The following is a 25,972-nucleotide window of genomic DNA, read 5'->3' as shown; positions in this document are numbered from 1 at the left end:
CACTTGGATTGGTTCTTATTGGTTCTAAAATAAATAAATAGATTGGTTCTAAAATAAATAAATAAATAAATAAAATTATATCTTGGAGAATGGAGTGATTTCAGATGCCAAATGATAAAAGCACACATTGGTAATGAGACAGCAAAACTAGCTCTCAGTTCAGTCCAGGAGGATGCATTGTCTTGAGCTTCATTATCAATTGCAATTCAGCAGTCTCTCTTCCTAATCACCCTTTGAAATTCCTTCGTAAGAGTACTTCTACTCGTGGGTCAGCAACTGAATGCTGTGGTTTCTAATGTCAGACTTATGCCCATCTATTCTTTGCAACCTCCTGGACTGAATCCTCCAGGTTAGAATCAAGACACAAGTTTTTTGTCTCATCAATGCTGGTATCTCCACTTCTACTATCCCTCTGTATATCACACCTAATCCAATCAAGTCTGCTATTGTCTTTCACCTGCTATTGCCATATAACATTTGAAATCACTTTCATAAAGTTTCTATCTCTGCTACTTTGTGTTATATTTTATGGCATGCAGGGCTTGGCCCAACAAAGTGACATTTAAGTCAGATCCAGCCCTCGTAACAAATGAGTTCAACACCTCTGTTCTAGAGTGTTTGGAGAAACATGTGAACAAAAGCCTCTCAATATAAAGACCTAAGTAACTGAATAAATTATGAACCTTTCATTAGCCTGTTATATAAGATCAAAAGTCTGTGCTTGTACTAGTTTTACCTAATCTCAAAAATTATCTAAAATCTTTACAACTGTAACAATGCAATCCAGTAGATCTCCACCATGTCTACAATACTCAGCATAATTGTCTTCTAGTTATTACTTCACCACACAGCTTCCTACTCCACTTACATTACACTGGCCAAACAAGAAGTTATTTTTCATAAACTCTTTGGTTCACCACCTTTCCCCATACTTAACACAACTGAAAACAGCTGCTCAGATTAAAAACATCCAGATAAAATCAAGGGAGCTAATCTGTTGAAGGTAATTGTGTTAGGCCAACATATCCAGCTTAAAAAAAAAAAAGAATGCAAGTTTTCACATTATATTTGGAAATATTAAGTCAAAATCAAGCCGCTGGGAATGGGGGCACAGAATCAGGGCTTTTTTTCTGGAAAAAGAGGAGCCAGTACTCTCAAGAGGGAAATGGAGAAACATACAAGTGCCCCTCATGAACTTTTAAACATTTTTAACAATTTTGTTTCCAGGAAGAGGTTCCAGAACTCCATTCCGAAGTGTTCCCCCAGGAATAAAAGCCATAAGAACATAAGAGAAGCTATGTTGGATCAGGCTGATAGCCCATCCAGTACAACACAGTGGCCAAAAAAACCTGGTGCCATCAGGAGGTCCAACAGTGGGGCCAGGACACTAGAAACCCTCCCACTGTTGCCGCCCCAGCACCAAGAATACAGAACATCACTTGCCCAGACAGAGTTCCAACTATACCTTGTGGTTAACAGCCACTGATGGACCTCTGCTCCATATGTTTATCCAATACCCCCTTGAAGCTGGCTATGTTTGCAGCTGCCACCACCTCCTGCAGCAGTGAATTCCATGTATTAATCACCCTTTGGGCGAAGAAATACTTTTATCCGTTTGAACCCGACTGCTCAACAACTTCATTGAGTGCCCATAAGTTCTTATATCGTGAGAAAGGGAGAATTAAATACTTCTTTCTCTACTTCTCTATTCCATGCATAATCTTGTAAACTTTTATCATATCACACCTCAGTAGTCGCTTCTCCAAGCTAAAAAGCTCCAAGAGTTGTAACTTTTCTTCATAGGGAAAGTGTTCCAACCCTTTAATCATTCTAGTTGCCTTTTTCTGCACTTTTCCCACAATGCTATAATATCCTTTTTGAGATGTGGTGACCAGAATCGTACACAGTACTCCAAATGAGGCCGCACCATCAATTTATACAGCGGAATTATGATACCGGCTTGTTTTCAATTCCCTTCCTAATAATCCCCAGCACACCAATGGCCTTTTTTATTGCAGTTGCACACTGTCTTGAAATTTTCAGTGAGTTATCTACCACGACTCAAGCTCTCTCTTGGTCAGTCTTGGCCAGTTTGGACCCCATCAACGTGCATTTATAGTTAGGATTTTTGGCTCCAATGTACAATACTTTGCACTTGGCCACATTGAACCACATTTGCAACATTGACACCCACTTGCTCACCCTCAACATATTCCTTTAGAGTGCCTCACAATCATCTCTGGTTCTCACCACCCTGAACAATTTAGTGTCATCTGCAAACTTAGTCACTTCACTGCTTACTCCCAAACTCCAAATCATTAATGAACCAATTAAAAAGCATTGGGCCCAGTACTGAGACTTGCAGTGCTCCACTGCTTACCGTACTAATCTGTGAAAATGGCCCATTTATATTTACTCTCTGTTTCCTATTAATTAGACAGTTTTTGATCCACGAGAGGACTTGTCCTTTTACCCCATGACTATAGAGCTTACTTGGGAGTCTTTAATGAGGAACTATCAAAAGATTTCTGGAAGTCAAGGTAAACAACATCTACTGGGTCCCCTTTGTCCACATGCTTGTTCACCCCCTCAAAGAAATGTAACAGGTTAGTGAGACAAGATCTTCCCTTACTTCCCTTCCTTAAAATATGCTGCCCCAAACTGAACACAATACTCCAGGTGAGGTCATACCAGAGCAGAGTAAAGCGATACCATCACATCACGTGATCTGGACACTATACTTCTGTTGATACAACCCAAAATTGCATTTGCCTTTTTAGCCACCGCATCACACTGTTGACTCATGTTCAGCATACGGTCCACTAAGACCCCTAGATCCTTTTCGCACATACTACTGCTAAGACAAGTCTCCACCATCCTTTAACCATGCATTGGATTTTTCCTACCTAAATGCAGAACTTTACATTTATCCCTGTTAAAATTCATTTTATTGATTTTAACCCAGTTTTCCAGCCTGTCAAGGTCATCCTGTATCCTGTTTCTGTCTTCTACTGTATTTGCAACCCCTCCCAGTTTAGTATCATCTGCAAATTTAAAAAGCATTCCTTCTATTCCTTCATCCAAATCGTTTATAAAGATGTTGAACAAAACAGGTCCCAGGACAGATCCTTGAGGCACTACACTTGTCACTCCTCTCAAAGAGGATGAGAAACCATTCACAAGCACTCTTTGGGTGCGATCTGTCAACCAGTTACAGATCCACCTAACCGTTACAGGATCCAAACCACATTTTACCAACTTGTCAACAAGGATAGTATGTAGAACCTTATCAAAAACCTTACTGAAATAAACAATGTCTACAGCATTCCCCAGATCCAGCAAGGTAGTCACTTTCTCAAAAAAAGAGATCAGGTTAGTCTGACATGACTTATTCTTGAGAAACCCATGCTGGCTCTTAGTAATCACAGCCATCAGACATCCGGGCTCCGTCATCTTCAGAGAGGCTTGTAGATCGTCTCTCTGCAGCAACTCTGAATCTGGCTGTTGGAGGGGTGTCACAGAAGTGATGTCCCCATAGTAAAAGCCCGAAAGAGGCTTTTTCTTCGTCATGGGATTTTTACGGGGAGGGAGGGGTTCAGCGGTGGCTGCTTCTGTGTTCCCTGTATGTTCTGAAGCTCTGCAGTCATGAAAGCTGGCATACCAGCAGAAAAGGAACGCCCGACCGCTTTCTTGCTTTCGTTTTCTCCAGTATGTCTTTGAAGTAGCATTTTTCTACTCCTAAAGTGATGATTCTACTTAACAAGTAGGTGCTTTTCTAATTCTACTCCCTGATGGGTCACTTTGCATGACAACAAGAGACTAGCTCAAAAGAACAAGAGGCCTCAGAATGTTATGAGCAGTCTTAACTATTTAAATTGGATTGAAAACAATTACTAACATTGATCTGGATTATAATTGGACATATACTAAAGAGATTATTATGAGGTTGCAATAAGATCTGAACACAAAGGAGATATGTTCTAGAGAGATCTGTCTCTATCGCCTGACTGTACTTGAAAGAATGGCATTTAAAACCTCAGTTGAAGCTATCATGGAATGTGGATTAGCAGGAGCTCGAAGCTATTTTACAATCTGATTTAAGAGACTGAGTTTTTGTTATCGGAGAAAAATGGCACTGCCTACCGAAATGTCTCATGAAAAAGATATCTGTTCAGTAATCATTTCTCTGAAACGAGATCTTATCTCATTTATGCAGCTTATTAAACACCAAGTGAGTTGTTTTAGGCTGAAAGCTAATGAAATTGCAAATCTACAGGGTTTGAGTGCCAAAGAGAGTGTGCTGACGGCTGTGAAATTGGAAGAGGGAAGTGATACGCTTCAAAATAAACAAAGGAAAATTAAGATGGTCTCCTATATCATGGTTTTAAAACCGGACCGGAAATCAAGACACAGTGGAATTAGGCTGAGAGGGGAAAATGGTGCTGAATTCTTCCTTCCGTGGTTGGGAGGGGCAGGCCATATTGAGAAGAGAAAAGATACACTCCAATCAACAAATCAAGATATGGAAAGCTTTTCAGAAAAAGTATCTTGGATTTTTTCTTTCATTTTTGTGAATGGCTGGACATGGAACTCTGATTAAGAAGTGGTATATGATTTTAAAAGGCAAACTGTGATTAAATGGGCTGCCTCGCATGTAACATGGATGCAGAAATTAAAGGAACTTAAAAGTCTCTAACCTTTGGGAAGAAGGATGCTTGAATTTGGGTTCTTTTTTTTCTTTGTGGACAAACAAACATGTAACTATTAATAATGAACAGATGTTTGATTTCTAAAGAACAAGGGAGATTTTGATGAAGTAAGAGAGTTGGTAAAATTGTGATTAAATATACAGTCAGTTTGGATTAATGTTAATGCAGCTAACATATTTCTTTATATAGTAGATGTATTTACAGTATGCCCACTTAGTGAGATTACTTGTACTGTTGTAAGAGCTGGATTAAAGATTGGAAAAGTACATAGCATAATTGCTGGGTAATCTGGTGTTTGGTAACTTGGTAGATTTGTTCTTCATATGTTATTTGGAGAAATGGTATAGACTGAGATAGACAAATTACTCAGCTGTGTCTTATGTAATTTGCTAAGGATAAGGAAATGATTTTTATGTGCTTCTTTTAATAAGGATTTTGTTAAATCAACAATCTAATCTGTGCTTATAATAGGCTTAAGTGAAATTAGATAAAATTGGCATTGAGATAGTTCTGAAAAAAATTTTTTAACTTGTTATACTTTGTGTTTAAGAAGAAGTGTTTAGATTCATATCGCTACTAGTAGTTTTTTTAAAAGAAATTTTTCTTTTTTCCCCCTGGTAATGGAAGAAGGGAAGGTAAAATTTCTGGAGATTTTTAATACTTGTAGGTAGAATGATTTGAGTACTTTATTGGGAGGCAGAATCATAATTGATATGTACTGGTTTCTGTTTCTGTTTTCCTCATTCTGTTAATGCCCTTTCCCCCCCTTTTTCCTTCTTTTTTATGTATTCTCTGCAATGCTTCTTTCTTTTGTAGTTTAAATCAATAAAAAATCATAAAATTGAAAATTAAAAAAAAGTAATCACAGCCATCCTTTCTAAATGTTCCAGAACCCACTGTTTGATGATTTGTTCTAAAACTTTTCCAGGTTTAGACGTCAAGCTGACGGGTCGGTAGATGGGGACAACATTGAAGATGGGAACAACATTCACCCACCTCCAATCTTCCGGCACCTCTCCTGTTCTCCAAGAATTCTCAAAAATAATAGCCAGAGGCTCAGAAATTACATTCGCAAGCTCTTTTAGAACCCTTGAATGCAGTTCACCTGGCTCTGAGGACTTAGTTTCATTTAAAGAAACTAGGTGTTTATGTACTACCCCTATGCTGATCCTAGGTTGGAACTTCATACCCTCCTTATATGTTCTGTTTTGGCCATGTTGAGCACCGTTTCCCTCAGAAGAGAAGACTGAGGAAAAGTAGGAATTGAGCAGTTCCACCCTCTCTTCCATTGCCTGTTACAATTTCACTTTCTTGTCCTCGCATTGGGCCTACCATGTCCTTGCTCTTTTTCTTACTCTGAACATAAGAAAAGAACCCTTTTTTGTTCTTTTTAGCATCTTTGGCTAGCCTAAACTTATACTGAGCTTTAGCTTTCCTAACTTTTTCTCTACAATCACTGATTTGTTTATATTCATCCTTGGTTATAAGGCCCTCCTTCCAATTCCTAAAGGAGATTTTTGGCTTCCGGGGAGGAAAATGGCGGGCTGAGTTGTCTCTCACATCGGGAGCAAGCTGAAGATCTTGTTCGGGGTAGTGGAGGGCAATCTAAGCCCACTGCCTACCTTTCTCAGTGAGAGAAAGGACCAAGACATGCACCTAAAACTTTGGAAGAGATTTACCTTGGCTGAAAAGGAACCCTGAAGGGGGTTCCTTTGAGGCTTTGAGGGGTCTCAGAAGTTTGCATAGTTATCGTCTGCAAGATCTTTCAGAGTCATCGATTTGGCATAAGCCCGTCAAGATCCTAACCTTCTGGGACAATTCTAAACAACTAAAGTTTTGGAAGACCAGTGGAACTTGGATAAGTGAAGAAAAAAAGGTACAGAAGCTCTCTTTTCACTCCGGAGTTATTTACAGACTAAAGGGATATATTAAAGGTGGGAAGAAAGGGAAAATATAAAACTTGCAATTAGAAGAAAGAAGTTGAGAAGTTGGGACTGTTTTAATACAAAAGACAGTGTTAAAAACTGCTAAAATTCGAAAAGGAAATTTAGTTGTGTCTACTTGCAGTTTGCGGTTTCCTGGAATGTAAATAGCCACGTTGCACTGGAATATTACTGGAATACTTCTTCAACCCTTCTGAGCAAGACAGGAAGTGCGTCAAGTATCGTGAGATTTCCATGAGAGTTGAAGCTGATACAGACAGGAAGCAGTAAAGAAAAAAGCCTACTCTACATCATAGAGAAACATCGGCAGCCATTGCTGGGAGGTCCGATTTAAAATATTGTTTTAAAAAGAACTGGGACTTTAAAAATTGACAGAATCGACGGGAAAGAGGGTAAGAGGACAAGATCTATTGACTACATTACTGGTGGGCTCCTGGGAGGACTTTAAAAGGGGGAAAAAAAATTTTTAAAGGGGAAAAATCGCGGCCGCCATCTTGGAATTTTTGAAGGCTTTTTTGATAAATATCTTGGCTTTGGAGGCTCAGAAACCAGCGAAAATAGGCTTGTTGGAAAGGGCAAGCTCTGCTCTATTGAACCTGACTGTCAAATTTCAAATTGGTGAAGCTAAAAATTTCGTCATTTTTTAAAGGGGAAAAATCTCTTTAAAAATATATATCTGGGCTTGGGAAGCTCAGAAAAGAACAGAACAAAGACTAAATAAGAGAGAAAATTTAGACCTTTTGAACTTGGTAGCCAAATTTGTAAATTGTGAGACGGAAATTTTTGGTATTTTTATTTTATTTCCCTGCTTCTTGCCTAAATGTCAGAGCCCAGGCAGCCCCGAACAAGAGCCCTCTCATTAGAAAAAATGCAGGACCAAATGGAGGCTATGGAAGCCAGGATTATGAAGGGAGTTAATAAAATGATGCAAGAAATGAAGGAAGAACTTATTACAGTAATTAAAAAAGAAGTGGATGACCTTAAAGGCCAAATTGGGAAAATAGACAAGAAAGTACAGGAAGTGGAGGAGAAAGTTAAAGTACATGATACCACCTTGCTGAAAGTCCAAGAAAAAGTGACGATCCACGAATGCAAATTAATGGAAAATCAGATACGCTTGAGAGGAGTACCTGAGGAAGAGAATGATGATCTGAGAGGATATATAATAAACATAATTGCAGAATTCTTAGAAGAAGACCCTGACAAGACTAAGAATATGTATGATCATATGTATAGAGTCAATTCGTTACACGCCAAAAAAAACAACTTACCAAGAGATGTTGTTGTAAGATTTATGACAAAGGAAATGGTGGGAAGGATCATTAAGAAAAACTTTGAACAGTCATTGATAATAAGAGGTAGCAGAGTGAGAATAATGAAGGAGCTACCCAAAGAAGTGATAAACGACAGGAGAACATACAAAAAGTTGACAGAAAAACTGAAAGACAATGGCACAAGGTACAGATGGTTAATCCCTGAGGGTTTGAGCTTTGAACTTCAGGGGAAGAGAGTAACAATTACAAATGCTAGAGAGTTGAGGAGATTTTTTGAAGAAAATAAAGAATTTGCACCATGATGGATTACAAATTACTGTCTTGGAATGTTAATGGACTAAATTCACCACAAAACAATTCCTAAAGGAGATTTTTTATTTCTCAAGTCTTTAGAGAGCTGTTTATGAAGCCCCTTTGGCTTCTTTAGGCTTTTTCCATTTTTTCTTCTCATAGGAATCCTCTGTGATTGCGCTTTCAGTATTTCGCTTTTAAGAAACTCCCACCCCTCTTGAACCCCCTTCCTCCTAAGCATTTCTGACCATGGGATTTTACCCAGCATAGTTCTAAATTTATCAAAGTTTGCCTTTCTGAAGTCCAACCTATAAGTCTGACTGTGTATAGCTTTTCCCTTCCTTAAGACTGTAAATTCCAAAATCATATGGTCACTACTGCCCAGGGTGCCCACTATTTCCACTTCAGTCAGTGCTTCCTTGTTGGTGTGAATCAAATCCAAGCTAGCAGATCCTCTTGTTTCCCCCACAATAACATCACTGTTATTTCTTACTCCTTTTATTTTTACCCAGAGATTCTCCACTGAGCTGCCATGCTCAGATTCAAATATTTCCTCACAAGTATATACCTCCTTCACATATACTGCTATGCCTCCACTCTTTCTCATTTGCCTGTCCCTGTTAAATAAATTGTACCCCTGAATCCTAATATTCCAGTTGTGAGTGTCATCCCACCGAGTTTCAGTAAGGCCTATTATGTCATAGTCTCGTTCCTGTATTAGGACTTCCAGTTCCTCCTGTTTCTTTCCCATACTCTGTGCATTAGTGTAGAGACATCGGAATCCACGTTTTATAAGAACATAAGAGAAGCCATGTTGGACCAGGCCAATGGCCCATCCAGTCCAACACTCTGTGTCACACAGTGGCCAAATACACACACACACACAGTGGCTAATAGCCACTGATGGACCTCTGCTTCATATTTTTATCTAACCCCCTCTTGAAGCTGGCTATGCTTATAGCCGCCACCACCTCCTGTGACAGTGAATTTCACATGTTAATCACCCTTTGGGTGAAGAAGTACTTCCTTTTATCCGTTTTAAACTGACTGCTCAGCAATTTCATCGAAGGTCCACGAGTTCTTGTATTGTGAGAAAGGAAGAAAAGTACTGCTTTCTCTACTTTCTCCATCCCATGCATTATCTTGTAAACCTCTATCATGTCACCCCGCAGTCGACATTTCTCCAAGCTAAAGAGCCCCAAGCATTTTAACCTTTCTTCATAGGGTAAGTGTTCCAAACCTTTAATCATTCTAGTTGCCCTTTTCTGCACTTTTTCCAATGCTATAATATCCTTTTTGAGGTGCGGAGACCAGAATTGTACACAGTATTCCAAATGAGACAGCATCATCGATTTATACAAGGGCGTTATGACACTGGCTGATTTGTTTTCAATCCCCTTCCTAATAATTCCCAGCATGGCATTGGCCTTTTTCATTGCAAACGCACACTGTCTTGACATTTTCAGTGAGTTATCTACCACGACCCCAAGATCTCTTTCTTAGTCAGTCTCTGCCAGTTCACAACCCATCAACTTGTATTTGTAGCTGGGATTTTGGGCCCAAATGTGCATTACTTTGGCCACATTGAACCACATCTGCCACGGTGACGCCCATTCACCCAGCCTCAACAGATCCCTTTGGAGTGCCTCACAATCTTCTCTGGTTCTCACCACCCTGAACAATTTAGTGTCATCTGCAAACTTGGCCACTTCACTGCTTACTCCCAACTCCAAATCATTTATGAACAAGTTAAAGAGCATGGGACCCAGTACTGAGCCCTGCGGCACCTTACTACTTACCGTCCTCCACTGCGAAGACTGCCCATTTATACTCACTCTCTGCTTCCTATTAATTAGCCAGTTTTTGATCCACAATAGGACCTGTCCTTTTACTCCATGACTCTAGAACTTACTAAGGAGCCTTTGATGAGGAACTTTATCAAAAGCTTTCTGGAAGTCAAGGTAAACAACATCTATTGGGTCTCCTTTGTCCACATGTTTGTACATCCCCTCAAAGAACTTTTAACAGGTTAGTGAGGCAAGATTTTTCCTTACAGAACCCATGCTGAGTCTTCCTCAATAACCTGTGTTCATCAATGTGACTACTCATTCTGTCCTTGATAATGGTTTCTACCAACTTTCCCGGTATTGAAGTCAGACTGACTGGCCTTCAATTTGCTACCTTCCAGCCCTCAGGAATGGAGGCAGATTTCAATGAAAGATTACATATTTTTGTCAGAAGATCCACAAGTTCAACTTTGAGTTCTTTCAGAATGCCATCTGGACCTGGTGACTTATTATTTTAATTCATCTATCAGTTGTAGGACCTCCTCTCTTGTTACCTCAATCTGACTCAGGTCTTTCAAACACCACTTCCAAAATAAGTGGTTCTGGAGCAGGCAAAGACTTCTCATCTTCCACAGTGAAGACGGAGGTAAAAAATGCATTCAGCTTCTCAGCCATTTCCCTATCCTCTTTCAGTAATCCTTTGACACCTTGGTCATACAAGGGCCCCACTGCCTCCCTGCCTGGTTTCCTGCTTCTAATATATTTGAAGAAATTTTATTGTTGGTTTTATGTTTTTTTGCAATATGCTCCTCATAGTCCCTTTTTGCCTGCCTGATCACAGTCTTGCATTTGATTTGCCACAGTCTGTGTTCCCTTTTATTAATCTCACTTGGACTAGCTTTCCACCACTTAAAGGAGTCCTTCTTACCTTTTACAGCTCCCATCACTTTGTTTGTTAACCATGCCGGCCTTTTCTTATACCTGCTTGTGCCTTTCCTAACTTGTGGTATATATTTTATCTGAGCTTCTAGGATTGTAGTTTTAAATAGCCTCCAAGCTTCCCCAAGGGTTTTGACGGTATTTACCTTTCCTTTCAGTTTCCTCTTCACATGCCTCCTCATCTCAGAGAATTTACCCCTTTTAAAGTTAAACGTGGTTGTGCTGGTCTTTTGGGGCAACTCTCTATTTATATAAATGGTGAAATCAATAACATTATGGTCACTGCTGCCAAGCGGTGTGATCACTTTTACATCTCTCACCAAGTCTTGGGCATTACTTAGGACCAAATCCAGGATCGCCCCACCCCTGGTAGGTTCTGAGACCATCTGCTCCATAGCACAGTCACTGAGAGCATCTAGAAACTCAATCTCTTTCTCTCAACCAGAACACATATTGACCCAATCAATCTGCGGGTAGTTAAAATCACCTATTATGACACAGTTTTTACATTTAGCCATTATCTTTAATCCTTGAATCATATTATAATCGTCCTCTATTTTTTGATTTGGTGAGCGACACCAAACTCCCATAGTTAAATTTCCTAATCAATTAGCAACAATCACCTTCAACCCACTTAAACCAAACAGACAGCACTTCTCCAGCAACCACAAACTCAGAATTTTCAGCAATCACGCAGTCACACAAACTCAGAAATTCTCAGCAACTTCCCCAGCTGCTTAGCCAAACCTCACCCTTATATCACTTATTCTCTGCTCTCTCTCAGAGTTTCCCTGCTCTCTCTCAGAGCTCTCTGAAACCCCAAGGGTTTAGTTTCCATACAAGCCTGCAAGTTAACATTACCTAGCGTATACGCCACTTTTTGCAAATCTTTAATGTTCTTATCCCCAGTTTCTGGCATTATACGAGGCTTTTAATTATTGTCTCGCTCCCCCATACAATTTAGTTTAAAGCCCTCATCTTATTAGGTTAGCAAGGCTGTTACCAAACACCCTTTTTCCTACCACTGTAAGGTGTAAACCATCTCCCGATAGAAGACCACCATCTCAAAAGCGTAAGCCATGGTCCAGAAATCCGAAACTTTCCTGATTTTTGTTTCTGTTTGCTAGATCCAAACTAGTGTTACATGCAACTCACTTAAAAACTCCCTTCTAACAACTACAAGAGATAGTCAGAGAGTATGCTGTTACAAACTAATTCTGTTTTAGTACAAACCAATGTGTTCTGACTGTTACAGTCACCGTTCGCTATATCTATTTATTAAGGATATATGTGTTAGAAAATGGGAAACACAATTTAGATCAATGACTTAAATGGTTCTTTTTCAGTTTCCTTGATTTTAATCAATCTGTTCTATTTGCTGTCTCCTTTCTCCATATTTTCTAGTGTAGTTGGTATAATTTGCAGTCTCAGTGTAATTGTGGGACAGAGAAAAGACTATTCCATGTCCTCTGACCACATAGCTAACACAGCTTTCTCTGTATAACTGCTTAACGGCAATAGAGATGCCTACAACTTTCCAAAACTAAACACTTGCTGAGCAAGATAACAGAATAAAGTTTGAGTTCAGTGGCACCTTAAAATTTAACTCTGGGTATAAGCTTTTGTGTGCATGCACACTTAATCAGGATTTATAATTTCTTTTTAATGTAACTGGTTTTATTGATTTAAATGTTATGTATTTTATTCTTGTGTTGTACAATGCCCAGAGCCCGATACTAGCCGGGATGGGATGATTCATTAAGTTTAAATTAATGATAATCACAATAACAACAACAGTAATATCTATAGAAATCTTTTTTTCAGACTTTTCAAGCCATAGAAAAGCATACAAAGTTATTCTATGAAGTTCTGCTGTATTGCAAGCAAACCTGGATCAGTTTGCTTCTTTGCGTATTCTAAAACTGTTTACAACCTTAAAGCACTATAGTAATAAACTAGGTATGCCAGATCCTCTAATATCTTTGACATTATGAATAACTTTTGTATTAGCTCTCAGTGCCTCACTATCCCAAACAGAAGTATACACTAAATGTTCAGGGATATCAACTAAAAAAGGTCCTCAATAAAAGTTTAAGTTTGGCAAAATTAACATCTTAATGGGATTTACCTGGCCTAATAAAGGTAGTTTAAAGGCCACCCAAATGACAAATTTTGTTTTAATTTACCCAAGTGCAGTCTTTTAAATATAGTTAAGAAACTGTCAGTAAAATGTATGAGATACAGCCGTTTTTGAAAAAAGCACTCATTTAACAACAGAAGCTGCAGCCAGCCAGCCAACAAAAAGCACCTGAATCTCAACACAGTGAGAAAAACCAATAATAAAGGATGTAAATAAATAAATGTCTAAAGGTAAAGGTAGTCCCCTGTGTAAGCACCAGTCATTTTCGACTCTGGGGTGACGTTGCTTTCACAACGTTTTCACAGCAGACATTTTACGGGGTGGTTTGCCATTGCCTTCCCCAGCCATCTACACTTTCTCCCCAGCAAGCTGGGTCCTCATTTTACCAACCTCAGAAGGATGGAAGGCTGAGTCGACCTTGAGCTGGCTACCTGAACCAGCTTCCGCTGGGATCGAACTCAGGTCGTGAGCAGAGGGCTCCGACTGCAGTACTGCAGCTTTACCACTCTGCACCATGGGGCTCTTGTCAATAAATGTCTATGCGTACACAAAAAATGACAACCAGAAAAGCTCTTGCAGGGGAGGGGGGGGGGAGGAAAGGGTAACAGTCGAATTCATTCTTATTTCCAAACAAAGATTTTTAGGATCATGATACTAGCACACTAATTGAACATATGAAGCTGCCTTCTACTGAGTCAGACCCTCGGTCCATCAAAGTCAGTATTGTCCCATCAGATTGGCAGCGGCACTTTCCCCCCAGCAAGCTGGGTCCTCATTTTACCAACCTCAAAAAGATGGAAGGCTGAGTCGACCTTGAGCTGGCTACCTGAACCAGCTTCCGCTGGGATCGAAGTCAGGTCGTGATCAGAGGGCTCTGACTGCAGTACTGCAGCTTTACCACTCTGCACTACGGGACTCTTGACAATAAATGTCTATGAGTACACAAAAAATGACAACCAGAAAAGCTCTGGGGGGGAAGGGTAACAGTCGAATTCATTCTTATTTCCAAACAAAGATTTTTAGGATCATGATACTAGCACACTAATTGAACATATGAAGCTGCCTTCTACTGAGTCAGACCCTCGGTCCATCGAAGTCAGTATTGTCTACTCAGACTGGCAGCGGCACTTTCCCCCCAGCAAGCTGGGTCCTCATTTTACCAACCTCAAAAAGATGGAAGGCTGAGTCGACCTTGAGCTGGCTACCTGAACCAGCTTCTGCTGGGATCGAAGTCAGGTCGTGATCAGAGGGCTCTGACTGCAGTACTGCAGCTTTACCACTCTGCACTACGGGACTCTTGACAATAAATGTCTATGCGTACACAAAAAATGACAACCAGAAAAGCTCTGGGGGGGAAGGGTAACAGTCAAATTCATTCTTATTTCCAAACAAAGATTTTTAGGATCATGATACTAGCACACTAATTGAACATATGAAGCTGCCTTCTACTGAGTCAGACCCTCGGTCCATCAAAGTCAGTATTGTCTACTCAGACTGGCAGCAGCTTTCCAGGATCTCAAGCTGAGGTTTTTCATTCCTACTTGCCTGGACCCTTTTTAGTTGGAGATGCCAGGGATTGAACCTGGGACCTTCTGCTTACCAAGCAGATGCTCTACCACTGAGCCACCGTCCCTCAATGAACAAAATCAGGAACATTCACTCTAAATACTATCTAATTCAGCAGTTTACGACTGAGCAACAGAACAACATGTACCAAGAATCAGAATGCACACTTAAAGTTCTATACATCAGTTCAGAACCCACAAACCCTATGAATGCTAACAAAATACTTCTGCCTTTGTTAATCCATTTTTCTCCCTTTATTCATTTTTCACTAAGCAACAAATACGATGTACTGCTAAAAAAAAATCTTACTGAAGTTTAAAATCCAGCATGAAAAGCAAAATACCACATTTACTCGAAAGGCAGGTGACCCAAATTAAGGCAAACACCCCTTTTAAAAATGTTACACACATCCCTCCCCCCCAAAAAAAATTATTGGACTTGGACATTCAGAAGGAGCTAGCACCCAGGGATAGAGCGAGCCAGTCAGCTGAATCCAGCAACTCATCAGAAGGTACTGATGGTCACCCACCTTCCCATCTTTCCCTCCCCTCTAGCAGCACTTTTTGACTCCACCCCCCCCCCCCCCGGGAAAGTTGGCTCACAGCGTTACAGCACCCACATGGAACAAAGGTTCCACAGGTTGGAAAGGTGCAGGAGGGAGGTAAATGCTCCCTTCTGCTTATTCTGCGGCTATTACTCCATGTAGGTTACATGTCCCTGGAAATAAACTTTCCTGGTTTGGAAAGGACTGTTGGAGGTAGGGGAAGCCAGGAAGATCTGTGATACTTGCATTGGATCCATCCCAAAGTTATGATCTCACCAGTATCAAGGCTAGGGCCAGGGGTCACAGACCAAGAGAAATGTGCAGAAGGAAATCAAACCTAGCACCGTGAGAAATAATCCAGAGTCAGAGCCATGCAGGAACCCACCCTACCACTGAGCAACCCTCACTTTGTCTTCCTGTTGTTTCTTCCAGCATGTGTGTAAAGAGGCAGAAAATGTGGTGCTTTTAACTGTGTGTGCGTATGTAATGAATGCATCATGTATTATTTATGTTATTGTTACAAATTGCTAATATTGATGACAAAGCACATGAAGCTTTGCTTTCCATTTGATAGCAAAACACACTTTTGCCTACCACCTATCAGTCCTGCATCTAAGAAACTTCTGAGCACTTAGGTGTGGGAGGATTGTGAACTGTTCATGACTGTGGCCCTTTTTTCAAGTAAATTACTTGGCATCCTTAAAAAGGTAGTCCCCTGTGCAAGTACCTTAAATATTTAGAAGACAGTCCTTACCAGAGCAGAGAAAAAATGCTTAAACTCCCAGAAACCAACTTCAAATTATTTACTTCATAAGCAACCGGACAAATGACTATCTTTTCTGGATTTAACTTACATCCTTACGTTTTGCATAAAGTAACGATGAATAAGGAACAAACTTCAACCATCCCTTCTTGAAGTATGATCCAACACAAAGGAGAAGAATCTAACATACTGGATAGTGCTACTAGTATTTTTTTCTTGACTGCCCACATATTTCTTTCACTGTAGCAAGTAAATTCTGTGCATCAGTTAGCGCCTACCTAGAATATGAGAGACCAGGCTGTTTTCAAATCCTTGAGCCAATCCATCTCTCTCCGGCTAACCTTTAGTTACATCCTGCTGAACTTATAGTAAAACTGCATTAAATTGACAGTGTATTTCATTGACAGACATTGCAGATAACTATTTAGTCCAAAGGGGGGGGGAACATGTGTGGTGAACTGGGCCTGCATCAGCTGGCAGGCCCAGGCTCTTACTACCCCTCCTGGGATTCTGACCTGAAGGAGCCGTTCCACTCCATTGCCTCAGAGTATTGCTGCCACCACTGTCCCTATCTTGGGGCTCTGGTTAGGTGAGACAGTCTCCTATCCTCCTTCTGGTGTCACTTGGAACCCACCTTAGGACTTCCCATGGATCTTTGGGGCTCCCCTGGAAAATTGGCAACTGGTCATTTTACATCTTTTTTCTCCCTAGGGATCCCCAGCCCCACTCCTAGAGTTTCCTATAAGTTGGGGGAACTATGTGGTACAGAGGGACTTCACTCCTTCAACAATCAAAGGATTTATCTAAAACAACTATTTACAGGCATATCAGGAGCGAACGGAATAAATAAAACAATGTTGACAAAAACCCTTCATCTCTTTTCCTGATATTCCTAGAGATCAACAACTAATTGCTTAACACATAATTACTGTTACCAGATTAGTTTTTGCTAGGCATTGGAAATAGTATAAAGCTCCTAATCTTCAGGATTGGTTACTTAAAGTAAAGGAAACATACACTCTGGTGACCAAAAAAGTAAAGCCAGACAGTTTAGCCCACTCATGGAATAGAATGATTCAAATAATGGAACTGTTAATTGATAAGTAGACTTATCTATAATGGCCCTTTCTTAAAATAGACTATTTTTGGTGTTTTGAGGTTATGTAATTGATGTACTATATTTTAATATACTGCATGCTAAACTTACACTGTTGTTTAATATATATATTAAGTGTTATATATGTTGTAATTTTTAGTATTGCCAATTTATTTATTTATTTTTTAAAAACCACACACTTAATCTCTCTCTCTACTCTAAACTCATGCCCTAGCTAGATGATACGCAGGGCAAGTACCTTACTTTGTTACTCTGGGGTAAACTGGTCAAACATATTCCCCAAAACAGCCACCATCTCTGGCCCACAAGCAGGGCTATACCAGCCACTGCCTGCAGCAAGCTCAAACCGATTACTTATTGGCTACACGCTCAAAAATTCAATAATATAAATAATAGTTCCTGCCCAGGAACTGGCTCTCCCGCCTGCCAAGGCGGGCTCAGGGCAGCTTACATCAAATCATAGTATGCTATGATTGCAATCATAAAATCAATAAAACCATTAAACAGTACAAGTTAAAACAATCTACAGTTGATGCTAACAAATCAGATGTTACTCATCTTCTCAGGACAACAGTTGTTCTAGAATTCTCCTACGGTCGACTGAAGGCTTGCCGGAAGAGAGCGGTCTTACAGGCCTTGATGAACTGAGCGAGGTCCCGCAAGGGCCTAACCTCTTCCAGCAACTGATTCCACCAGGAGGGGGTTGCCACTGAAAAAGCCTGATCCCTGGTGGTCGACAGTCTCGCCTCTTTCAGCCCGGGGATCACTAGGAGATGTTGAGATCTAGATCTCAGTACTCTCTGGGGAACGTGTGGGGACAGACGGTACCTCAGGTAAATGGGTCCTCGGCCATATAGGGCTTTAAAGGTAATAACCAGCACCTTGTAAAGAATCCAGTACACTATTGGTAGCCAGTGCAGTTCCTGCAGTGCTGGCTGTATGTCCTCCCACTTGGGCCGCCCCAATAACAGCCTAGCAGCCACGTTCTGCACTGTTGAAGCATATGGGTGGGGGGAGGAAGGAACACTTCTGGAGGGGGTGGACAGGAAGACAGGCCTGGTGGAAAGCCTAGCTGAGGACAATCAAGCTTCTTTAGGACTGGGGATTACCAGCCAGTTGTTACCAGTAGAGTGCAACGCCCTACCAGGGACATAGTGGAGAAGACAGTCCCTTAGATATGTTGGTCCCAGTCCACTCAAGGCCTTAAAAGTCAACACCAAAACTTCAAACCTGACTCAGTACCCAACTGGAGAAAGTCTCAGATGCAAAACATAAGATGTATGTATTCACGTAGCAAAGGTATGGAAGTATGTAACTTTCTCTCCTCTCTCTATTATTAGGGATTTCCTCCCCCCAAAATTTGTTTCAATAAAGGATTTATATGTAAACATTTCATAAGTATGTCAAATGTTACAATGTTATTTACTACAATGATGTGCTCTATGTTCTTAAAGGAATAAAATAAAAAATGTACGTTCAATAATATATATTGTATATTTCTCAAAATGTTTACAAAGAGAGGGATAAGAAGCAATACTTTGCCCTCCATGGCTTCAAAATTTCTGGAAGATTTACATTACTGTACCATGGTACATACTGTATGAAAGCTAAAGGGAGGAGGATAGTTTCAGGGGGTAGCAGTTTTGGCCTGCAGCAGAGGAGGTAGATTCCACTCTAGCAGCACCTCAGAGACAACAAGATTTCAAGGTATAAGCTTCTGAGGGTCCAAAGCTTCCTTCATCAGATACCAGGGAGGACAGTTAACAAGGAACCTGACTGTTACAGTTATTGGGATGTTCCCTCACATTACAACTAAAGAGGAGATGGCACGGCCACGGAATGACAGTGACAGGGAGTGGCCAGCCACCACTGCAACAACAGTGCTTCTATGTCCTGCTACTGGGACATTGGCCAAAGCAAAACTTAACAGAAAATGATACAAGAATCCACAGTACCTCTACAAAGCAACACTCTTACCTCCATCACTAGGCATCCCACAGAACAGCCATCATAAATTAATGCTACTAAACTCAGGAAGTATATGTAAGGGAGAGAACTACAAACATAGATAAACTGGATCAAGGCAGCTCGGCAGTACTGCTCCAATTAGACCTGTCAGCTGCATTCGATACAGTCAACCACCAGCTGCTGTCTAGCCATCTTGCCGACGTGGGGATACGGGGTCTGCCTTACAGTGACTCTCCTCTTTCCTCCAAGGTTGGGGACAAAGGGTGGCAATTCGGGAAATGCTGTCCCAGAGACACCCACTTATTTGTGGGGTGCCCCAGGGGGAAATTCTTTCCCCAATGTTAATATCTATATGTGCCCCCTTGCCCAGATGGTCAGGAGGTATGGGCTGGGTTGTCATCAGTATGCGGATGACACCCAGCTCTATCTATTGATGGGTGGCTGGTCCGGCTGCGCACCGGAGAATTTGGACCTAGCGCTGCAAGCAGTGGCTCAGGCTAAGTCGGCTAAAGCTGAATCCAACTAAGATGGAGGTTCTCTATCTAAATCGCAGCGGCCTGTGAAGGGTGATCCCTCTACCAGCCTTCGATGGGGCGCCATTGATGCCAGCGTCGAGGGTTAAGAGCTTGGGAGTGCTTCTGGAGTCCTCCTTAGCTATGGAGGTCCAAGTAGCAGCCACTGCCACAGCTGCTTTTTTCACCTTCGGCAAACATGGCAGTTGGTCCCCTGCCTTGAGCGTGGTGACTTAACAATGGTGATCCACGCCTTGGTCACCTCAAGAATTGATTACTGTAACGCTCTCAACGTGGGCTGCCCTTGACTCAGATTCAGAAGCTGCAGTTGGTGCAGAATGCTGCAGCCAGGCTACTAATGGGGCTTCCCTGTCAGGAGCACACTCAGCATGTGCTGAGTGCTGCACTGGCTTCCTGCTGCATACCAAATCCATTTCAAGGTCCTGGTATTAACCTTCAAAGCCCTATATGGCCTAGGACCTACCTATCTGCAGGACCGCCTTGCCCCACATGTTCCCCAGAGAGCACTGCAATCAAGCTCTCAAAATCTTTTGGCTGTCCCTGGGCAAAAAGGGGCTAGGCTTAATTCCACCAGAGCAACAGCCTTCTTGGTTGTGGCCCCAATACTTTGGAACACTTTCCCAGAAGCCACCAGGGCCCTGCAGGATTTATCGCAGTTCTGCAGGGCCTGCAAGACTGAACTGTTTTGGATGGCATATAACTAATGGGAGAGGGCTGCTACCACATCTGGATCTATCGTGCTTTAGTACTAACTGCCTAGGATCTGTGCGCGTGAGAAAGAAAATATTACATGATACGCCTGAAGTAGCACCATTGCCATTTATCTGATTGTTTTAATATTTGGGTTTTTTTACTGTCTCTTTTATTCTATTAGCCGCCTTGAGTCTGTATAGAATGGGCGGGACATAAATATAATGTAAATAAAAATATGATAAAAAGAAGCTATAATAAATTGCTACAGTGCATTATAGACAACATTAAATTATGCATCCTTATGATAAATGATGAGATTACATTCTAGTGACCTGAAAATCATAAATGTAGATTTTTATCATTATAACATCAAAGCACATATTTTTTTAAAAACCTGAGCAATAATCCACAGTACAACTTGCCACATATTTCAACAAGCAATACCAGTTGCTCCAGTCTTGGGAAATGTTTTCTTCATAGAAGAAGGTATCATGGTATATTGCACAGGTGACCTAAGACAACTAGATTTTCAAGTCTTAGTTGGCAGCTGCTAACATAATGACTGCACAAACCTAGCCTGTCATAAAATTGTAAGGGAGGCAAAAAAAAAAACTTATTTAAAATTACACACCAATGTTTTTATGAATATGTGAATGGAAATCTGAACTGGCAAACTACAACTCAAAACCATGAAAGGCTAACTATATTCATGCTAATAGTTATTTAAAAGATAGTTGCTCTGAGTGACTGTATACCCATAAAATAATTCCTCTGTTACAAACTCAAATATTGCGTAAAAGTCATGAGAATATAAAAATATGAAACCACTTTATAATACGTCAAACTTCTGTCCATCTAGCTGAATGTTTTCTGTGTTCACTGGCAGCAGCTCTCCAGCTACTGTATCAGAGAAGTCTTTTCCAGCACCTGTTATCTGAGATCTTTTAACTGGAAATGCCAAGCTTGAACCTGTGACCATCTGCATGCCACACAGATGCTCTACTTTCCCCAAAGACATTTCCTTCTTTCAAACCGGTCAGCTCAGAATGTTTTCAGAATTATTTTGTCTAGATGTTGCCCGTTTAAAGCTAAAAAAAAAAATACATTATTAATCACTGGGCTTTTGTTAGCAACTGAAGAACAGAGCCAAAAGCAAACGTAAATTTCCTTCTCTTCCTTGAGAACAGGCACATGATCAGCCTGCACCCAATAAGGAGAGCGTACAATCCTGGTTTGACCGCAACAGAATGAACTGCCTATTAATACTTCACCCACACCTTTCATACTGACTCACACATACACACTGACCAGTGAAAAAGAATCAGACATAGTAATGGGGTGTAACCTGAATGTTCCTTTTTTTTTAGAAAACTATTAAGAAATTACCCACTATATTTTGCCAGTACAGCTTGTCAGTTTTCAAGACAGTGAAACTTGATCATAATATTTAAGAGAATACTGGCACATTCAGAGTTTCTGTAGTAATTCATTCTGCCCGCATTCTATTACATCCTATGAATGCAACAACTCCTAGTCATTGATCCCAGTACTAATATTATTGGTCATTTCAGGAACGTTATTTGTGGGCAGTGTAAAACTTTTACACACTTTATCTTCCACCCTCAAACAACTATTACAAAAACAACCTAGATTCTCCTTTCCTAAAACTAAGAAGTATTTCCTGATGCCACGCTGCCACCCCAGATCTCAGGACTCTCACATGCCTCTATTAAAAGATGCTCAGAAGTACTTTCCACAACTTCCAATGGCAAACAGAAAAGGATTTCACACACACACACAAAAAGACTGCCTTTAAAACACTACAACTCTTTTTTGGGTTTTGCTGTAAGTTCTATGGAACTAGACCCTCGGTTTTCCCCTTTTGACTAAAATACCAAATTTTTAACGACTGGGGGAGCTGACTGCTTCTGTACACACACTGCGGAAACAGGGGAGCCCTTGGAAAGCAAGGGATAATGCTGGGGACCTCCGACTGGATCTTGTAGGATGGGAAAAAGGGGTCTGAGAATACTTGGGCCCCATCACAAGACAAGGCTGACCCAAAGTTTTGCAAAGGGGTGGGGCGGACAAATGAGCAAGGCCTGTACTGGGAACAGTGTCTCCTCCAAAGAAAAATTTCGAGGGGGAGGGGAGGAGTTAGTGAATCAAAGGTCCAGGAACAACTTAATACAAAATGGTAGGTAAGAAAATGCGAGAAAACCTCATCTAGGGGACCAGGGCATAATGGTGAAAATGGCAAACACGAGGAGGGGTATCTCTAAACGTACACAGGTACAACCGGTGGGGATTATTTTCCTACTGAGAACAAGGAAAGGCCGGTAGAAGTCGTCCTTCCTTTATCCCAAAAGAGAGAGTTTGGCGGGCGTCGCTTATCTCGCCTCCCCCAACCACCGAGCTGGGGAGGAAGGGACCTCTTTCCCGGGAAGCGGGAGGGGGTGCCGCACTGGAGCTGATGGGTCTCTCACCTCGGGAAGGGGCGGAGTCTCTGCTCGGCGAGGATGGAGGCGCTGGTAGGAAGCGCAGCCGCCGCCGGCCTCACCTCCATGAGGGGGGCGTAGATGGACGAGGTATGTGTGCGCCTGAAGGGGGGGGGATGGGCCGGCTGGCGTTACCTCTCAGCCTCCCCCCACCGGGGGGAGAAAGAAATGGGCAATTTCTCAACCACTCACCTCAGTGGGGGGGCTGATCTCGAACAGGTCCAGCCGGTTCGCGTTCCAATGGTTGATAATGTCGGCCAGCTTGCGCCGCTCCTCTTCCCGGCTGCCGCCACTGCCGCCCGACATCCTCCTCAGTAACCCTCCAGGGCTCTCGAAGCCACCCACACGCCGGGAGGGCCGCGCGGCTTCTACGCGGAGTTCCTGGTGGGTTGTAAAACGCGGGACTGGGGAGGTTGAAAGGGGTCAGTCCGCTGGTGCCGCCCCTCGCCGTAGAAAACCTTTCTCTTTCACCAACGTAGACTCTGCCCTCTTGCTCTTGGGCAGGCACTGACTGGCTCTTGGCTCGGTGGCAGCGCTTCCTGCTCGGCAGCGTCTCTCCTTCGCCTCACAGAACGCCGCGGCCGCCTGCCTCCCCGCCCCGGTTGTCTCCTTTCCTTGCCTCCCTCCCCGCCTTTTCTTACAGCCAGCGAGACACACACCGTTCCGTGCGCGTGACCGCTCAGCCGTTCTACCAGGAGCTCGTCGCAAACGCCACTCACCTCCTCCTCCTCCTCCTCACCCACCCTTCTTGCGCGCGCGCGCGACAGAGTGCGTGCGTGTCGGGTCAACAACCGGCGAGGCGAGTGCGCGCCCCGAAAGGGGCCGAGCGAGCGCGTGGTGCTCGCGCCTAGCAAAGCTTCTCTCTGTATGAGGAGAAATTAGCTGTTGAGGGCGTTTTACTTTGAACGGAGCGGACAGGCAGAGCCGCGCAGTGGCCTGCCGAGGCGGCAAGAACAATGCAGGGTGGCGGCCGGAGGGGGTTGGGTTTACGTTTGGCTGTAGTCGCGGGTTGCGGAGGGACGCGAGCGGGGTTTTGTTAATTTACGAGGTTTTATTGTGAAAATTCAAAAGGTTTAAGGTGATTATAACCTGCTGTTGAGGTAAAAGAAATCTAAACAATAATAAAACACGCACTGTGAGAGAATAGAACTTGTTGGATCTGTGAGACCCGGGTCGAAGACGCATTTGAGGAATTTATGTGGGAATTTCTTTTCCACCTGCAGTTTTCCACGTAGAAAAAGGCATAATGGCAGCCAGTTAAAGTAGGAAGGTTTCAAGTTACGTAAGACTTCTTACAGCAGGCTTTGGCTGAGAAGATGGTAGTGGAAAGCTAAGGATGCAAGCCTAAGTGCACTTAACTTGAATGTTCTATTGGATTTACTCTTGAGTAAGCACAGGAGTGCGATGTAAAACTCTTTCCAAACCACAGGCTCTTTGAAAAACAGGAAGCACTGCTTAGAATAACTTCAGTGCTGCACAACTGTAGTGTCAGGGTTTGGCATACCAAGGGCAAGTTGACCCACTATCATTCCTGCTGTTCCCTTGCTTATCCTGTTAGTCTATTTACACTAACAGCAATCAGAATGAAAAGTGGATACAGTAAGTAACCTAGTGCCACATTACAGTTTTGACGTGAGTGATGATATCACAAAGGCCTGGACTAGTCTAAGTACCCATCAGTTTGCTATGAGTAGCAGCTTTCTGCTGATCTGTCAGTTTTGTGTCTCCACCTTCCACCATTGTTATTGGGGAGGAGCAAATTAGATAGACAGCGTGTGCCTTAAATGTTGTTTTAGAGATGAAAATGGCTATGGCCGGTAGTGAACAAATACTGTATCAACTCATTTTCTTTTGCCACAGCTCTGTAAAGTAGGCCAGTATTTTTAACCCTGTTTTATAAAGGAGAGACCTTTGAGAGAGCAATGGTTTGCCTAAGACCCTGGTAGTGAGTTCATGGATTTGAAACAGGATATTCTCAGTTCACTATATATTCTTTAGACCCCTGTGCTACAAAGACATTTTTAGCATATCTCACACTAAGCAATCGCCATCTCCTTTATATCTGGAATTGAGGAGCAGGCTTCCTGAGCAAAGCGGTGTACTTTCAAAATCCCAGCACCTCATTTACAGAAATTAGGTATTGCACTGACATGTCCCCACTGTTTGAACTATTGTAGGACACTTAAAATGCACAAACAATATGGGTCAGTATTTCTTAATGAAACATTGTGATTATATTGTATTTCCACTTCACTGTTAATATGCTAGGTAACATTCTAGGTTGGTTGGCCATTGAGTTTTAGGCTATAACTTCCTAAAGAATAATTATATCTTAGAATTTTATTTTGAAGGGACCATGGTGCGATTATTATTGCAGAAAATAACAGATTTGGGTTTGGATTTAGTTCTATGGTGTGGTCATGGAGTGGTCTCAAGCAATCGAAAGCTTCCCCATTACCCTGAAGGAGTAATATAAATAGGCAAGATTGACTGATGGAAGTATACCTGTTTATTGCAGTATGCACACCATTCATTCAATTAAGGCCAGTGTTATACTAGTGCACGTATAGATACAGGACATGTGATTTATTGTTTTATTTATTAAATTCATCACATTTTTATTTATCCAAGGAGCTTATGATACTGTACATCAACTTCATCTATCCATTTTATTCTCACAACAACCCTGTGAAGTAGGTTATACTGAGATGGACTGACTGGGCCAAGCCCACTAAGCAATCTTCATGGTAGAGTGGGGATTTAAAATGACATCTTCCATAGCCTAACACCTGTGGGCAAGGGCACAGGGGTGACCAAACTTGCTTAAAATAAGAGCCATATAGAATAAATGCCAGATGTTTGAGAGCCACAAGACATGAACAAATATTACACACATGTCTTTATTAAAATCCTTAATACTTTCTTTGCACAGAAAAATAAAATACACATGTATGCACCCAACCATACTAGAAGGAGACTTTTAAAAAACAAAAGCTGGGAATAACAGTCCCCATAACACTAGCATAGGGAAAGGTTATGTTTTATTTTTTATTATTTGTAAATAACAATTATTTATTAAATTTTTTTGCACCAGTGGGAGAAGTAAAACACATGTGTATCATATAACTACTGACCACTGCATCATGATGTATCTCTCTTTGGTTAGTAAATACAGCTCCTACAAGCGCTATGAAACTAAGGGGGAAC

The 25,972-nt window shown here is 41.7% G+C and overlaps 1 protein-coding gene and 1 long non-coding RNA gene across 8 annotated transcripts in view; one reads left to right on the top strand and one right to left on the bottom strand.

Annotated features, from left to right (window-relative positions):
- AFDN (afadin, adherens junction formation factor) overlaps positions 1–23,629 on the bottom strand; it is a 221,883-nt gene extending 198,254 nt beyond the window's left edge. For all 6 annotated transcript variants that reach the window (XM_060242324.1, XM_060242299.1, XM_060242308.1 and 3 more), the window contains exon 1: positions 22,958–23,629. In XM_060242324.1, the coding sequence (XP_060098307.1) occupies positions 22,958–23,071 (114 nt within the window). In that variant the 5' untranslated portion in view covers positions 23,072–23,629. The remainder of the gene's footprint in view (positions 1–22,957) is intronic.
- LOC132574145 (uncharacterized) overlaps positions 22,523–25,972 on the top strand; it is a 40,488-nt gene continuing 37,038 nt past the window's right edge. The window contains exon 1 of one of the 2 annotated variants that reach the window (XR_009555589.1): positions 22,523–22,855. This is a non-coding gene — a long non-coding RNA (uncharacterized LOC132574145). The remainder of the gene's footprint in view (positions 22,856–25,972) is intronic. The other variant, XR_009555590.1, reaches the window with a different exon arrangement.

Source organism: Heteronotia binoei, chromosome 1 (genome assembly GCF_032191835.1).
Source record: "Heteronotia binoei isolate CCM8104 ecotype False Entrance Well chromosome 1, APGP_CSIRO_Hbin_v1, whole genome shotgun sequence".
NCBI lineage: Eukaryota > Metazoa > Chordata > Lepidosauria > Squamata > Gekkonidae > Heteronotia > Heteronotia binoei.
This window is presented reverse-complemented; position numbering and strand designations above follow the sequence as displayed.